The sequence below is a fragment of the Oryzias latipes genome, chromosome 11, assembly GCF_002234675.1.
Source record: "Oryzias latipes chromosome 11, ASM223467v1".
In the NCBI taxonomy this organism is placed as follows: Eukaryota; Metazoa; Chordata; class Actinopteri; order Beloniformes; family Adrianichthyidae; genus Oryzias; species Oryzias latipes.
This window is the reverse complement of record NC_019869.2, coordinates 19720414-19738506: the sequence shown is the minus strand read 5'-3', so window position 1 is coordinate 19738506 and position 18093 is coordinate 19720414. Positions and strand designations below refer to the sequence as shown.

General features: G+C 42.7%; 1 protein-coding gene across 2 annotated transcripts; it reads right to left on the bottom strand.

Moving 5' to 3' along the window:
* Window positions 1-38: 38 nt before the first annotated feature.
* LOC100049216 (eyes absent homolog 3) lies at window positions 39-16722 on the bottom strand. 2 transcript variants are annotated; one of them, XM_004074316.3, is made up of 19 exons: window positions 16591-16722; window positions 8665-8746; window positions 8181-8230; window positions 8023-8099; window positions 7865-7945; window positions 7735-7789; window positions 7262-7371; window positions 7003-7140; window positions 6828-6913; window positions 6613-6757; window positions 6388-6539; window positions 6225-6308; window positions 6067-6156; window positions 5910-5968; window positions 5678-5838; window positions 4356-4470; window positions 4126-4247; window positions 3952-4052; window positions 39-910 (listed from the first exon to the last, which is right to left on the bottom strand). In XM_004074316.3, exons 2-19 carry the CDS (start codon window positions 8680-8682, stop codon window positions 830-832), a joined length of 1725 nt encoding a protein of 574 aa, XP_004074364.1. In that variant the 5' UTR covers window positions 8683-8746; window positions 16591-16722; the 3' UTR covers window positions 39-829. The 2 variants fall into 2 exon arrangements, with proteins under 2 accessions (XP_004074364.1, XP_020562907.1); XM_020707248.1 differs by lacking the exon at window positions 7003-7140.
* Window positions 16723-18093: the final 1371 nt, after the last annotated feature.

The following is an 18093-nucleotide window of genomic DNA, read 5'->3' as shown; positions in this document are numbered from 1 at the left end:
AGCAAACAAAATGATAAAAAGATACACAAAGGCATGTCTGCGACTGTTGGGGCCCAACAGCCAACCAACATGATGAGAATTTAACAAGGTTTTAAAAAACAAACACATTTTTTCTTAACATTTAAGTTGGGCAAACCAGGAATTTACTTATACAAACTCTAAAGACAAGTCATCAGAAGATCCAGACTTTCCTCTAATCTTTGAAAGACCTGTCAGTCTCCAAGACTCGTTCTCAGTGCAGTTCTCGATGGTCTTCAGGGACCTTCGCCCTTCAGAGGCTGAGATCCTCTGAGAAGCACTCAGGCTCGGTTAGCGTTAACACAAGACCCTCACAGCCACAGCAACTTTACTTCCCAGTCTTTGCAGCGGCTGGTTCTTCACAGGAAATGATGTCACAAGTCTGACTTACTCAGAGCTGTTATTGAAACTGTTTGTCCAAAGTTGTGAGACTGAAAGCTTTAGAAGAAACCACAGATGTGAGAGCGTGGTTCTGAGCATGCTCAGTGTGACTCAGCTTGTGCTCGGCGACCGCCGCGTCCCGATCAGGTGGCGGTCATGCTGCACTTCCTGCTGAGGCTCACAAGCAGAAGTGGGATCCACAGACCGTCAGGGAACTCTGAGCTGTGGCTTCCATATTTAAGAGCAAGTGCAGGTTCTGAGGGGCGGAGTCTGCTGCAGCCAATCAGAGCAAGCCGTGGTGAGTGTAGCTGCCGTGGAGGGGTGTAGATGGGGGTGGGGGTCAGAGGAGGTAAGGGCAGAGGCCTTTTCAACAGGTGAGTGTGCCTGACCTCGTCCACACCAGCGACAACGGCTGCAGCTTCTCAGCCCCCTACAGGAAGTCCAGTTCCAGAGCCTGATGGAGGGATGTGAGGTCGCCGTGTGCGGAGATCCTCCAGAAAGGCATGTTGTGCTGCACGTGAAGACACATAATGAGACCTCGACAGGGAGTAACAGAAACCGAGCCGAACTGGAGAACGTCAACCTGTCATCGGTGGTCTCACAAAGGGGATCTTTGCGAAGTAAATCTACTTTGTGTGTGACGCACAGACTGCTCCGGCTTTATGGTCCCTAAAGAACTTACTGGATCTGCTTTATTCCTTCATTTTGCATTTAGAGCAACTAGACTTTAGTCTGACAAACCAACGTAGTCACAGTCATCTTTCAGCTTTGATAAACATGCCAGCCTCTGACACATTTATCAGAGCTAAAAGATGACAAATTCCCTCCAAGAGGGTTTAAACAAACTTGTCTTATTTAACTGTTTTTCAATCTCTACAGCTTATTTTCTGCACTATGTACCTAATAGTATTAATTTGTTTTCAAAAAAAGACAGTCCATCTTTTTATTCTGAGTACCCTATCCACTAGAAACCAGCATTAATCCAATGGCCCAGTTTCAACCCATAAAAAGCAAAGAACTGCTGGGCATTCTATCGCAACTGAACTCCTCCTCTTGCTGTCTGGATATTCTACCCACAAGCTTTTTCAAAAAAGTCTCAAAGACATTGGAACCAGACCTGCTCCAGACTATCAACTTGTCGTTAACATCTGGCGTTTTCCCAGATCCACTGAAAACAGCTGTAATTAAACCTCTTCTAAAAAAGGACAGTCTAGACAAAACTCAAATGAACAACTATAGACCGATATCAAACCTGCCATTTTTAAGCAAGATCATTGAAAAAGCTGTTTTCCATCAGCTAAATGAATTCCTAATAAAAAATAACTGCTATGATGCCTTCTAGTCAGGCTTCAGACAGAATCACAGCACTGAAACGGCCCTGATCAAAGTGATTAATGACATACGTTTGAATACAGACAGTGGGAATATGTCAGTGCTAGTTCTACTTGATCTCAGTACTGCGTTTGATACAGTCGACCATGCAATACTACTCAAGACGACTGGAAAGCTGGGTGGGTCTCACTGGGCCAATATTAAACTGGTTCAAAACGTACTTAGAAAACAGGAAATATTTTGTGTCCATTGGTAACTTCACTTCTGAGCCAATAGAAATTTCATGTGGAGTACCTCAAGGCTCCATCCTGGGATCACTTTTATTTAACATCTACATGCTCCCACTGGCCCAAGTGATAAAGAACAACAACATTAGCTACCATAGTTATGCCGATGATACACAGATATATATTAGACTGACACCAGGCGACCGAGGCCCTGTACAGGCTCTTGGTAAATGCATTGAGGAAATTAATGACTGGATGTGCCATAATTTACTTCAGCTAAATAAAAACAAAACTGAGGTTATTGTCTTTGGGGCTAAAGAAAAAAGGTTGGACGTCATTATAGAGCTTCAATCCATTCAACTAAAAACTACCAACCAGGCCAAAAACTTGGGTGTATTGATAGACACAGACCTAAATTTTGATAAACACATTAAGGCAGTTACAAAATCAGCCTATTTTCATCTCAAAAATATCTCAAGGATTAAAGATCTGATGTCTAAGCAGGACCTGGAGAAACTAGTGCATGCTTTCATCTTTAGTCGACTTGATTACTGTAACAGTGTGCTTACAGGACTACCAAAAAAATCCATCAGGAAATTGCAGCTTATTCAGAACTCTGCTGCCAGGGTTCTCACAGGGACCAGAAAAGTGGACCACATTAGTCCAGTTTTACGGTCTTTGCACTGGCTACCTGTCTGTCAGAGGATAGACTTTAAAGTTCTGCTACTGGTTTACAAAGCTTTGAATGGTTTAGCACCAAAATACATGGCTGACCTCCTGACCCAGTATGTACCAGCCAGACCTCTCCCCTCTTCTGGATCCGGTCTTTTATCAGTCCCTAGAGCCAGAACTAAGCATGGAGAAGCTGCATTCACTTTCCATGCTCCACAGATCTGGAATAGACTTAGTGTCTTTAAATCCGGGTTAAAAAGGTACCTGTTCTCAGCTGCATTTAATTAATATGTATTCAAAAGTTTATGTCCGCACTGTTTATTTATGCTTGTTTTTAATTCACATCTTGTTTACTATCTTTTAACTTTATTTTAATGATCACATTTTTACTATTTGTTTTTAATTGTTCTTTTAATTTTTTATGTAAAGCACTTTGAATTGTCTCTGGACAGGAAATGTGCTATATAAATAAACTTGCCTTGCCTTGCCTTATATAAGGATTAATTCTGGCAGTGTTTACTTATATGGAAGCTCTGTCAACATGCTTGATTGAACGTTATTATGAATACGCTAATATGGCTAACCTGTAGCTGTATCTGCATTTTTTTTATTTTACATGTTACTAACAAGGTTGGAAGTTAGTCTTTTCTCAGGTGTTGCTAACCCAGTTGAGAGTTACAAGTATTGTGAATATGCTAATGCAGCTATTGCTTGTAAGGTGGCTAACTATTCTAACCCGACTAACGCTTCTAACGAGACTAACGCTTCTAACGAGGCTAACACAGCTAATGTTTCTAACGAGGCTAACACTTCCAAGCCGGCTAATGCTTCCAACGAAGCTAACACTTCTAACGCAGGTAATGCTTCTAACAAGGCTAACACTTCTAACGCAGCTAATGCTTCAAACAAAGCTAACACCTCTAATGTAGCTAATGCTTCCAACGAAGCTAACACTACTAATGCAGCTAATGATTCTAAAGAAGCTAACATTTCTAATGTAGCTAATGATTCTAAAGAAACTAACACTTCTAATGTAGTTAATGCTTCTAAAAAGGCTAACACTTCTAATGCAGCTAATGCTTCTAAAGCAGCTAACACTTCTAATGTAGTTAATGCTTCTAACGCAGCTTACACTTCTAATGTAGCTTATGCTTCTAACCAACCTAACACTTCTACACAGCTAATTCTTCTAACGAGGCAAACACTAGCACCTTAAAATCAAGTGTACCCTATAGTGTGGAAAATATGGTTCCTTTAAATTCTCTCTGCTGTCTTGAACAATTTTTCTGTCCTACTTGACAAACACAAAGAAAACTCCTACTTGTTTTGCTGCAAACTCCTCATCTCGGCCATCCCCGATCACCACGTAGGTCACCTTCTTCCCAAAGCGGGACACGATTCTTTCAAAGCAGCTCTCCTTACCTGTAAGGAAAACCGGAAAAATAAAAACCTGCCAAGTTTATATCAGCTGCTACTCCTGGATGGCCCTGTTTACCTATTTTAGTGGCGCTGTAGATGTTCTCGATGGGGAAGACTTCTCCCAGGCCGTAGAGCAGCACTTTGGCCAGAGCTGGAACCAGCTGCGTGGTGGTAACCAGCACGTTCACACACCGCCCCCTGTTGACAGTTGTATGCAAACACACGTTTGTCATGACAACTAACAGAAACTCTACAGATTAGTGTTTGGATGTTATCATAGTGTGGATCTGGACAGTCAGTTCAGACCTGGACTGGATGAGCAGGAGAGACTTGAGCGCCGTGCTAAGCCAGGCGTCTGTGATGCTCTCGATCTCTGAGCGAAGTCTGAGGAGCAGGTCCCTCTTCACGGGACTCAGCAACGCTGCAGGGAAAACGGCGAGCAGATTTCATGAAAATTGGAAAACCCACAACCCCATCACCATGACAACAAGAACATGAACATTGCTACTTTTTTGCTTATCACCCCCCCCCCCCCCCCCAATACTAAGCTCTCGTAAAAAAAAAAAAAAAAAAATCAAAACGAAATCATCCCAAACAATAATTTTAACAAAATAAAATATTTTTTGTCAAATAAAATTTGATTCATAAATATATACATACATACAAACAAATAAGTTAAAATAAAAAAAGGTTAAAAATGAAACACAGGGATCAAAAAGTGTGAATACATGTTTTATGTTTTTATTAGAAATTGTTCTTCAGAGTTCTGTTTAGTTACTTTTAACAAAGTAATATTGGAAATAATCCAGAAGTTTAGTTCTCCTGATTTGATGAAACCTCAGAGTCACGATGCTGATTGAGTTGACCTTAAATGTTATAGACAAAGAAAACAATTTAAAAATAAAAAATGAATGAAGTTATTTTACAACTTGAGTCTCAGGTTTTAGGTGGAAGTCAAGTCCAAATGTAGTTTGTTTTTTAAATTCGATCTAGCGATCTCTGCAAGCCTGGTTGGTATGTGTGACAACTCTGGAACTTCCCAGACATGTAGAAAAGACGTTACAGTGTTACCTCATCATAACGCACTTCACCTTTTGTTGTCTCGCTGTTTCGCAAATATTTGTATATAATTATATATTTTTTCTTCAGCACGCTGTGTTCTGGATCCTGATTGGCTGTTGATCTTGTCAATCAATCTCCTCTGTGCAGTGTCTCCTGTACAGAACACGTTCAGCTCACCACATTAACATAACTCTTCAGTCTTCAAATCTTTTTTTTTTTTCCATTCTATAACACTAGGCTTAGTTTTCTCTCAAGGTTTGAGCTTAGAGAGTTTAAACAAGAGGGAAAAGTGTGAAAATGTTCATGTCCACTTGGAAAAAGGGTCTAAAAAGTGTGTAGTGAGGGGTTTTATAGCCGTATAATCATACTTCATGGATTTCACCTATCCCTGGTTATTTACGGCACATAAGCTCTGCGATAAATGAGGGAACGCGGCATTAAAAGTTCAACAAATGGGCTCAAAACACCTGAAACAACGAGTCCATGCTACACCCGTCTCTGCTCTTCTTCAACTGTCCACTATGTGGAATTGTGTTGAGTTTAGTGTGAAGTCATCTTAAACCCACCTCCTACATTTCCTTTGTAGCTGTTGTAGATCTCTTTTAGCCGCCGGTAGCGGAAGGCCAGTTTACGCATCCACTCCACTCCTCCCTGGACCCCCGTGGCGGCTCCTGACGTCGCTCCGCTGCTGGGACCGTTGAAGCCATCAGCCAGGAAGTTGTAGTTGCTGAGTGGAAATAAGCTGGTGGTTATTGGAGGCGGTAAGCAGATGGGTGAAATAAAAGATCCCCAGTGTACCTCAGGTCCTGTCCTGTGTCATCGGACGCCACGTCCTCAATGTGGACTTGATCGCACTCCTTGATGGCAACATGATGTTCGGTTGACATAGGTAAACAGAAACTCGTAAAAACGTAAATCAAACAGTTGGTGCGCTCACAGGGGCGTGGCTTCATACCTCTAAGTCATTGAAGAACAGATGAGTGTCCGCCAGCTCGAAGATCAGCTCCTCCATCTGCAGGCCCAGATTCAGCACCGGCGCCGGGTCCTGAGGACGGATCACAGCATAATTGGCATCAGGAGTGAGAGCGTCAGCCTGCGTTTGTAGAAACTCACCTTCCCGAACTTCTGAGCGTAGGAGCCGGTGAGCATGGAGTGGAAGATAATGATGGTTTCGTCCAGGTCCCACAAAAAGATGCGCTAGAGCGGCAGAGAAGACAGAGCTGTGAGCGAGGACTGTGAGCGAAGAGCCACGACTCGCCCCCCATGAGATCATCACCTCCAGGTCGCTGTTGGCAGGCGGCGAGGTCTCACTCTTCTTGTTCTTCCCTTTGGCTTTGCCCAGCGAGTTTCTGCGAGCGAGTTCGGTTTGGTCTCTGCCTCCAGCAGGGAGCGCCGCGGCCGCCGGCACGCTCTCTAGTGGAGACGCGTCTGCAGACGACAAGGGAAGCTGAGCGACGGAGCAGAAATCGTCAGGTGTGGAGATGAGAAACAGAGACGGCACCTCTGGGAGGCAAACCGGCCGGGGACGCCTCCTCCGACTTCACGGACGAGTATCCGGCCACACCGGCGCTGTGCTCGTGGGTGGGGGGACTGGTGTAGAACTGAGAGAACTGGTTCTGTCCCAGATGGCTGAAACTGCTGAACTCCTGCCGGGGGAAATATCTGTCAAGTCATTTTTCTGTTTGTGTATCTTCGGTGAGACGCTCTCCTCCTCACCTGGAGGCTTGCCGCAGTGGTAGGGGCGGTAACGGCCACGGCTGAGGGCATGCTGGAATACACGCTGGAGGTGGTGAAGCTGGAGCCTGCAGATAAACACGGTTAGATGACCCAGCACCACTTCCTGTGAGCACAGTTTGGGGGGTGGGGTGGGGTGGGCTGGGCTGCAGCTTGCCTTGGCTCGGGTATGAGTAGTGCAGCGCGCTGGGCTGTGTTGAGGTATATGCGGTGCTGTAACTGAGAAACCCGGGCTGACCACCAGAGGGCGCCTCGGGTAAACCAGTCTCAGTTTTAATGCCTGGCCACAAAGCACCTGAAGGTGGAGGACAGCAGAGGAAGCAGAAGTTGACAGACGCAGAGGAACCGGAGAAGATGGCTGTGAAAGCAGAGCAAAAGCAGAGCTGCAGGAGTGGAGAAGGGGGCAGAGCACTGACCAAAGGGCGGGAGGCCATACGTCTGTCCGCTCTGGGGGAAGCCAGAGTACACGCTGGACTGGGACAGGGGAGGGAACGCCACCTGGCTGCTGAAGGACGTCACTGCGGGGCTGAAAGTGGTCAGAGTCAGCGGAGCTGCAGATTCAGAGATACCAGTTTCCTAGAAAACATCTGATCGTTTATGGGGAGGGGTTCCTACTCCTCTTCTGTCCCCTCCATCACCTCATACTAAGAGAAATCTTTGTTAGATTTTTAGCAAATTGTTTTGAATGAATAGAACATCATTTTCTGCACAATTTGCTACAATAACTGCTCACTAAAAAACCCAAATGTTTTTTCTTTCAGATTAATTTGATCAAGTAGAGAATCAAGTTATTTTAGGGATGGAATATTCTCATAAATGAGTAGAAAATAAAATGTTTAGTAACTCTTGTTTCGCTTCATTCCCTCTGTATCCTTTGACACAGACTCACCTGCTTGCCTGATAGCCTTGCTGGCTGTACTCAGAAGCAGCCGCTGACTCAGAGCCTACAAAAGTACAGATCTTCGGTTTAATCTTTTAAAGTTTCGCCTTTCTGTGTAAATTCGGTGGCGTGTTTGTACCTGCATGAGGAAACGAGTTCCCCCCATCGCCGCATGTTTGGTTTTCCGCGGTGCCGTCGGTGCTCGAGAGCTTCTGCTCACCTGCAGACAGACACCAGACGCCGTGAGCCAAGAAAAGAGTTGTGCCCCCCACCCTCACCTCAACACCACCACCTCACCTGCTTCAAGCCCGAAGGAGCCGGCCTGCTCAGATGACGGCAGAGCGGCTGGCGGGCTGCCGCCGACCCCCAGGTGACTGGACAAAGAAAATTCAGACGTTTGTAGAAAACAAAAGCCTCAAAAAACCAACAGCTTCAGGGAAAGTTTGGAGTCTGACCTCTGCTCCCTGCTGTTCCCGCCGTCTCTCTCAACCTTCACCTTCTTTGCCTACAAACAGAAAACATGGATGGTCCAACCTGTAATCATCATCATAATCACCATTATCTTCCTCCTTGTGGATTTCAAGTGAGGGGTTTTCTCTGCAGATTCAGGAATTCTCTTATATGTCTGCTTTTAAACATTTCTGCAGTGCAGTTCTTAAAAATCTTTTCATCGTTAGCTAAACTGTTATCCTTTCATTTATTTTTCTAATTACCTGTACTTTGGGACGTACATAGGGATTAAAATGGTCAATAAAAACTACCATATTTCAAAAAAGTTATTTACAAAAATGTTGTAAAAGTGAAATAGAAAAATTAACATTTTGTAAATATTTTACATAGTTCAATTAATCTCCCAGTTAAGTTGAATGTATTGTTTTCATGATAAAAAAAGGGAATAAGGATCACAGAGAAAGACACATGCTTTCCTGCTGGACTCACCGGCTGCTCCTCGTCCATCGCTGCGGCCCGACGTGTCCGCGCGCTCTGCCTACGCTCTGCACCCGCTCAGCCCGCCGGGACCCTGCGGATCAAACAAGGAGGCTCACGGCGCGTGCAGAGTCCAGCTTTATGTAGTCTGGTGGGAGGACCCCCCTGTCCAACAAATGCTCATCGATGATGACCCCCCCCCCACCCCCCCCCCACACACACTCCTATCGCGGGCTGATCAGCGGGAAGGTGAGCAGTGAAGAAGGAAGTGGGGCACCCGGGGCTAATCTCCCGCACGGGACCTGCAGGTGCGGCACGTGTGGGGCTGACGTTGACCGCCGGCCCATCGCTGTGTGTTTATCCGCAGGATTAAGGGAGCGGCCCGCCTGACATAAGGGTCAACCTAAATTCAGTGAAAACATCGTCTCCGGAGCATTAGGCGCTCAGGTGCAAGCTGTCATGTCAACAGAACCCCGGGGTGATAAAATCTAACCTCGATTTGCCCGCGGTCCGCTCCGCCGGCGCCCCGCCCCGCCCGGCGCGGCGCGGGGCGGGCGGGGGGCGTTTATCTAACTGACATAATGCAGACACACAGAGGGGAAAGTAGGTCAGACGGTAAATTTGAACCCACACCGGCGTGTCCGGGAGCCTTCACGCCTCACGTTCGGGGAAGGAGCGTGCCACGTGAAGAGCCGGCTCACTGAAGCCCAAACGCAGAGCTTACGCAAGATTTATGTAAGTGAACTCAAAACGCGCAAATGTAAAAGTTTGGCCCACATGCAGCCCTTTTCCAATACTTCTCTCAACTATGGTGTCCAGCAGGGTTCCGTTTACGGCCCTCTTTTATTTGTTTCAATAAAGTGAACATTTCATATACTAAACCCCGGAAACACTTCAGTCACCTTTTGGCTAAGAGTCCTCAAACTCTTCTGTTCACTAAAGTTTCTCCATCTAATCAGAAATCAGAACTAAGTTCTTCCTTTCAGTCACACCAGCAACACCCATTGGTCTGCAACCTGAGGGCCGGAGCTCTTTTCAAAAGTGCTAATGATTTAAACAAATATTAGGTTTGTAGTTTTGGTTAATTTGTCTTATATTGATTTTTTAACATGTCAGATAATTGAAACCAATGGTGTTAACAGGATTAATTTAGTGTCGGGTTGCTTTATTATTCAAAGAAACTAGAAGCATCATCTTATCTTCTGCTGCACAACAGTGTGTAGTGTCTGTTCAAAAGTAAAGTTCCTAAAGAACATAGTTGCATTTCAGAGCTCCAGACTAACTTTTTTCACTAGGAGCACTGTGGCCCCCAACTGATAATTTTAGGGGCACAACCAGAAAATTTAGGGGCGCATACCGTAAATAAATATGCTAACCAAATCTACTTATTTTCACTGTATTACTAATAAATACTTTAATAATAGATGCAGAAATTTACAATGCGCTGTTTCAATTCAGTGTCACATTTTATTCAGCACTTTTGAAGATGCAACAACAGGTAAACTGACAGCACCATCGCTGTCATGACAGTACAAATAGTAAACAAAATACCATGCATTTAGAATAGGGTTGTGCCGATGGACGATACCATCGTCCATCGTGATGGGTGACTGACATCCCGATGGAGAGACCACCATCGTGATGCCACGCCCCCGCCACGCTGCGAGTCGACACCATAAGCCACGGTTACATGTGAAAAATATCTTGACCGGATCAATGGTCGGATTAGAATCCAAACGTGTACATGGTTCCAGAAAAATGTCTTCAGAATATAAAAAACGTTCACATGGCTCACACTTTTGGTCGGAATAAATCATTCGCACATGCGCAGTAGGGTTTGAAAAACCGGAAGCGGATATCAGTTCCGCCGAGCGGCTATTTTTTTCTCAAACTTTATTGAATGTAACAATTCAATACAAAACAATGTTGCCGAGCGGCTATATACATTGATATGTCAGCTCGGTAACATACAAGACGATCTTCTAAACGTGCTTTTAATAATGTTACGATTATTATGAAACGCCTGTTCGCTCATCGTTTTAATTTTAATCCGTGTGGTCATTGCTTTTTCTGTTGAAAAACGGAGCCGGAAAGAAGCCAGAATTAGCAGTATGCTAACACGGGCTAACAACATTAGCTTTGGGTGGTGCTGCAATCTGCATCTTGGCTGCATTTAAACATGTGGGAATAACATCAGCCTTTATTTAGTCGGGACACGACTCGAAACACAAATCCACGTGATTGTTTGAACGATTTCTAAGGACTGAGCGGCCTTTCTGCTTTGAAGCTCACACCGCCCCAAAGCGCTGTGTGTGTGTGCTCACGATCCTCTGCTCAGACACACACTTTTAGACCCGGTTCTGAGTTCGGTAGCCCGTTCCCCTAGAGCTGCGGAACGGATCGCAGTTCTAAATCTCCCACACATACCGCTCATGTAACAAAGCACCCCCCCCCCTTCCCCTCAAACACAAAGCTGTAAGTCCGCGCTCCGCCGGTCCACTTGACTAGTTAAGTGCGGGAGCAAACCATTTCTTTTCTAGTTTGTTTGTTACTTTTTTTGTTAAAAGTTATTTCCCTCAGTACTGCGGATGAGTCATTAGTTGGGAAATAAAATAAATAAAGTAATAAAGTAAAATAACGAATAGCAATTATATAAGACCGAAATATTAAAAATACCCCCCCCCCCCCCCCCCCCCCAACGACGATATCATCGTCCATCCCGATGGTTGACAGCAAACATCGTCAACGGCCAATTTAAGGGACATCGCCCAACCCTAATTCAGAATCAAAAAAAGTGCTTAGTAACAAAGTGATTACCGTTGTAACCTTTCGGTCATTTAAAAGTTACAAACAATACTTGAATGTATGTAAACATTAGGGGATGGAAATTCATGTTGGCGACACCAAATATGTGCAGCCAAGATGCACAATAAGCGTGTTTGAGATCACCCAGGTGGACACAACGCTGCACAGATCACCTGGGATGTGACGTATATTTTTGTTTTCGCTCCAACATCACCTGTCAATCATCACAAAAATAACACAAGAAAGGGGCGGGAGCAAGGCGCCAACCTACGCGAACACAGCTGGAAATTTAGTACCGACCTGACTGAAAGCTGCCCTATGACTACAAAACAATGCATTATGGGACATGTGTTCTGATGGGTTTTTGTAGTTGAGTGATCAATTAAAATAATTTAAAATACCAATTGATTAAAAAAAGACTACATACACTACAAAACATTAAAATAATTCTAAAAGATATAATATCACAGATCATACTAAGGGGGAGAGGCATATTAAAACTAAATTGAATGTTAAGGACAACTCCAACTTTCTGTTCTCCTTCAGTCTCCCTGCAGATTCGTTGCATTTTCCCCATGTCTTTTAAGTGTATCTAAGACTAAATCTTGTTGTTGCTCGCACGTGTTTAACGTTAGAGCCCCGTTAGCTGTCACACATGTAGGTGTGAGACATTTCTCCTCAGCTGACCATCTCCTGCGGGAGCGGTGTGCTGCCGTAACAGCCGTGCATGAGAACCGTTTGGTCGTGATTGATACACCGCGGCGCGCCTAACCGTCACCATAACCCTCCTCTGGGTCTGTGCGGCCCAGAGAAAAGTTCAGCACGGATTGCATGTATTTAGAAAATTACGAGCGAATAAATACGTTCTAAAAAGGAAACTTCACTAATAATTTGTTTATTAGTGAAGTTAAAAAAAAGTTATAATTAAGTTATTATTATTAACCCATTTAAGACAAAATTAGGAAAGGAGGATAGATAACAAAAATGACGAGCTAATATCTTCTAGTATTGATATGGTTGCACACACTATGATTTACTTTTAATGGTTTTATGTGTTTTAAAGCAATTTTATTTAATGGATATTAAATTTAGTAGCTTGACAAATCTTCCATCACACTCATCATACTATTTCTGTAAAAATGTGCACCCCCCCTTTTTTTAAACAAATAACAGAAGGAAACTAAGTCGCTCCATGAACGCCAGCTGAATGATCAGATGTTTCCTCTGTGGCGTACAGATTGTATTGTAAGAACATTCCTTTCACTCACCAACTGGCCATCAGACAAGCACTGCTGCTGTGAGAAAAGCTGAAGAAGACTTCCACCAGATCTATTTATAAAAGCCCTTGGAGGAAAAAATAATCGAAACAACCAGGAGATCAATGAAAGCCGTGGCGTCACAGAAGCTCATCCACAACAAATTATCATCGCGCTGCATCAAGACATTACAATTTCAATCAAAATAATTATTTGCTTTAATATTCTGAATAACTGCTTTACACGTTAGTTACAGAAACTAGAACGTTAATATTCCCATCTGATTTAATTCTAAATAAAAGGTGTTAGTGGATGAGTTGGTGAAATAATTTAGGTCAACAACTCTCTTTGAAAAACCACTGCAGTCACGACTATTTAGATTTTAAAGTTTTACCTAAAGTTTTAATTAAAATGAAAAGATAAAAATTATTTCAGCGATTTTACAAGTTTGCATCTCCACTAATGCTCAGTTTTTTGAATGAGGGTTGCACATGCTTGAATATCCTGAATATGTCCCAATCACAAGCTTTTGATGACAGAAGAGCGTGCTTACATTATTCATGACAAGACGGAATATTGGACAACACAAACATAGTCACTGAATTCCAAACTTCAAGAAAAAATGAAAACCATAGATATGAAAAAGTCTGGTATTGTTGATGTGATATTGGAGGTTGGATTAAAAAAAAACTAATGTGATTAGTTAGATGAGTTTGTACTCTGACTTAAACCGAACAATCCCAACTGGAGGGTGTAATAAACTTTTTGCAGTTCTTTCTTAAACAGAAATAGTTCCATGCTGTTACACTATTATTTTGTTGCTTGTTTTTTTTAAGTGTATGAAATAGGATTTTTAATCATCTTTGTGGCATTTTTTATGGTTAAATCAAGTTGTTTTTTTTAATTTGAGACACAAAGTCTGCATTTTTTTTAGTCACTTACCCAATTAAAATGACTAATATTTAATCGATCCATCATCTGGAGGTAAAGGATGCTGCAATCATTGAAAAAACAAAAACTGAAGAAAAAAAAAAATAGATTTTTACTACTATGTTAGCTGGTTTATACCAAGATGATTTCTCATCTGGATCCCTGTTTATTTCATTTTTTTTATATTGTATCTGTAAAAGTAATGATAAAAGCTACAAATAAGATCTAAGTTGTTTAACTTTATTACTGTGATTGTGGCCGACTAAACTAATCAGCTTTGAGAGCCATTTTATTGCATTTGCTTTTATTTTGAAAAGATCAAAATAAAGAATAGGTGATGCTTTAATTGTTTAGAACAGGGGTCGGCCACCTTTTTTACTCAAAGAGCCATTTGGGACCACCCCTAATGAAAAGAAAGCACCCGGAGCCACAACCCGTTTTGACATCATTATATATATTATGCATGTATATATATTATATCAAGGGTGCTCATTACGTCGATCTTCAAGGACATGAGTGTAGATCGCGGGCCAGAAAAGATAAAAAAAGTACTTCTTAAAAATCCACCAGCCAATCAAAATCCTCACTGAGAAGTACGGGACTTGATTGACATGTAGATTGGCCAATCGGACATCCTCTGAAACATACATCACTGCAAATGCACATTGTGTTCTTAAAAGGATGATACCGCGGTCGCGTTGGGAGGAGCCACCAGCTGAAGTTCTGGTCTGATCGCTGCATGGAGCGATGTGTTTATCAATGCATGGTAGAAACTGAGAATGTGGAGAGGTCAGGTTTATTATTTTGAAGAGTTCTACTTGGTAATCATGTTTCCATGTGTGAGTTCATAAAATCATCCCAGGGAAAGTCTCTGCTTCAACTCCCGCAGTGAAAGCCGCGTCTCAATCTGACGCCCGTGTTTGCATCTCTCTGACAGAGTTTGAAGCCAAAGCCCCTCCTCAGCCTCTCCACCTGCTTTTCCTCTCTACCTGTTCACCTGTTCACATCCTCTGCAGCTGAGAGTTTGTTTCCCACGCACTCCTCAGTGTGTCCTACACAGAGAACGCAAAATACGATAGTCGGAGCGCTCCAGCGCAGCACAAGGATGAAAGAGTAGGACGCAGGTTATAGCGGGGATAGAGCGGGTAAGGCAAATAAATGGAAGAAGGCGGCCCGCTGAAGAAATATTCAATAGTGTACACATTTTATTATTAGTCAACTATCTTTTATTTAGAAAAATCTTTTATTTTGCTAAATCAGTCCAGTGCGAACATCAACAAAAGTTATGTTGGGCGGTTTTTGGCTGGGTCTGGCGGTTTTCAGATGACTTTTGGGCTGGAAAACTGTGACTCTATCTGGCAACGCTGGCGCGAACTCTCTGTCATCAGCAAGTTGATGCCCCGCAGCACGTCAAGTTCCCGGCAGAAGATCACTCCTCCTGCTATCAGCTCTGCAGTTCTCGCCCGATAAATACGAGCTCATTTAGGAAGCTGGTTTTGACGTGGTACGCGCTTCGTACGGACCCAGCAGATGAACAAACTAAAATAAAATTTAATTATTATAAAATACTCATTATTTTCCAAAGTCACAGGGAGCCACAACAAAAGGATGAAAGAGCCACATGTGGTTCCGGAGCCATGGGTTGCCGACCCCTGGTTTAGAAGCTCCAGTCGCTCAAATTATTCAAATAGCTCAATATGATTGTTTTCAGGCTTTTTACTGTTATCCAAACATTAACACAGTTTATTAAAATAATGTTTTTTTTTTATCATATAAAGTGTTAAATTATGTTAACATTATGTCCAAAGGAAAAAAAATATAATTGCAAATATGAATAGACTATTTTGGATTTTATAGCTGAGTTTAGTATAACAAAAAGACTAAATTTAACTTTTTTTTTGTCAGGAGGCAAAAATAAAGTTTAAAATAACTGCTGGAAAATGATATAGGAACAAATTGATTTGGCTTAAGGTAGCCAAGTAAGTATGTAGTGGTAGATTGTTTTTATAACTGTGTTAAAGTACTCTTGGACTCTTAAAAACCCTTGTTAGTTCTTTTTTAACCTCCCTCAAGTTTCCGATTTCAAGAAAAACAAGATATAGTTGTAATAATACAGGCAAATCCAGATCAATCTTGAGCTAACACGTCATAGAACCCTGCAGATCTGTATTAATTTTACACAAGGAAGGGGTTCAGATCCCACTAGGGAATGTTTTAAATTAATCGATATGCAGATCATGACAGACAGGTGAAACTGTCTTATTTCCCGTCTTTTTCTGATATAATCGATCCCTGATCAATTCCAGGTCTCAGACTTTTGCCAGTGGAGAAAATCGACATTAGTTTTGATCCAGGTTCCATTTCATGTCACCTGTAAAAAATACGTAATTGTTATGGAGCTACTTCCAGCAAATAAACCCGGCCGGGGACAGCTGGCTTCAAAAATGAAGCTCCTTAAGAAGCGGTAGCTCCCTTAAAATAATAATAATAATAAAAATAAATACATTGTAATCTCAGTTTCACATTTAAAGTCCAGTCTATGACCGGAAGTCGCAGGGACAGACACGACCAGCTAGGTTACGGTATGGTAAGTACTAGCTCACCAGCAATTAGCCCGCACCGAGAAGGGAGAATGCTAGCTAGCATTGTTAGCAAACCTGGGGTTTCCTTCACACAATTCCCTGAAACTCCATTTGGAAAGACACAGCTTTTGTTTTAAGTGTGTATCACCACTTTATTAGTTCAGTGATAACATTGGCAGCAACTTTAGCTACACTTTATTTGGCTAAAAGTGAAAGTTTTTAGCTCTAGGGATTAGCCGAGAGCAGTAGTAGCTAGTCGGAATGGGCAGCGTGTGAAAAACATCTCTCTCCCACAGCCACCGACAGCGGGGCAAATCACGCATGGAGCCCCGTGGGGGACACCGCAGTGGTCAGAGCGGCCTTACCATTGACGGAGCGGACCGAGGGCGCTTTCAGTCCGGGTCTGTCGACAATCCCACCGCGGTAAGCTTTGTCTGTTGTTAGGGAGCAGTATTTTGCAGGAAGTTTTTCCCAGCGGGCCACTGCGCATGTGCAAACACTAGAGCTTTCTACCGTACGCGGGAAACACTGAAGGCTGTGGCACACTGAAATCAAAAACATGTCTTTGATTGGTGTAAGCTGCTTCTCTTCTTCCTTAGAATTCCCAGGAGTTGTTTTAAATTAAGAAATATGAAATTAATTTAAAAAAATCATTTAGAGAGGTTTTTGATGTCAGAAACATGGGACTGCAATCTGTTGTGGGGACTCCGAGGTGCTCCTACATCCATCCATCCATCCATCCATCCATGGCTCTCCAAATGGGCACTCAGCTTCCCTGTGGACTGAATTAGTTTGTTGTCACCCACAGAAAATGTCTTATTTCCGGCTCCAACTAAATGAAGTCAATTTTGTTGCCATTTTTTTCGCAATATGGATATTGCCATGTTGGAACTACATAACATTAGTAAGGAGTGATTCGTCTGAGTCAGTCTGAGACATAATTTCTATGGCAACCACTCTCGCCAATCAGGAAGGCCACACCCCTACCACTTGAAAGTGGGCTACACAAAATCTGTCAATCAAACATTTGACATGAGGCCACATACTTTTATTAAGGCACCCGATTGGCCAGTTTATAATTTGAATAAAGTGCACTACAGAACAAATAAAAAAAATGGATTAGCAAGAACTCGTTAAAACAGAAAAGGTGTCTGAGCAAGAATGGTTATTTTTCCGACAAATATACTGACTGGGGTGAAGCTACTTTCCCACTGTCCTCTGTGATAGTGACCACTTCTAATGAAAAGTCTATGTAAACGCACATATTTACATGTTTAAGGATTCCACGTTCAAAACTCTTGCTTTAACGTGTGATTATGCTTGTTTTTAATACTGTCTTTGGGCTCTACATACAAAACGCATGGCCATTGAACCCGCGTTGAAAGTTAAACGTTTGACATGAGACCACATACTTTTATTGAGGTATCTGATTGAATAACTTTAACTACAATATAATTAAATTAGGATTAGCACAAATATGTTAATTAAAAAAGCAGAGCAAAAATAGTTATTCTGACAAATATAATGACTGAGTAATATCTTATTTCAATAGAAGTCTGTAGGATTTTTGCTTCTTGAAACAGCAGGTACCCACCTACTATTTGGAACATGACGGGAGAGGTCGCTCAGTCCAGTTCTCATATACAGTCTTATACTGTTGAAACACTGACCAATAAATTGAGAGTTTTGCATATTGATTCAACTTTTCTTTATGAAATCTGATCATTGCAGGGACTTGATTGCTGCAACCATTGCAGGACAACTTTAAAAATCGGACTCCCCTCTGGCTCATCAGGCCGGGAAGCCGGTGTCAAAGGGACACAACCACCACTGCTGAATGACTGACTCCCCCAACAACGGATTGGGTA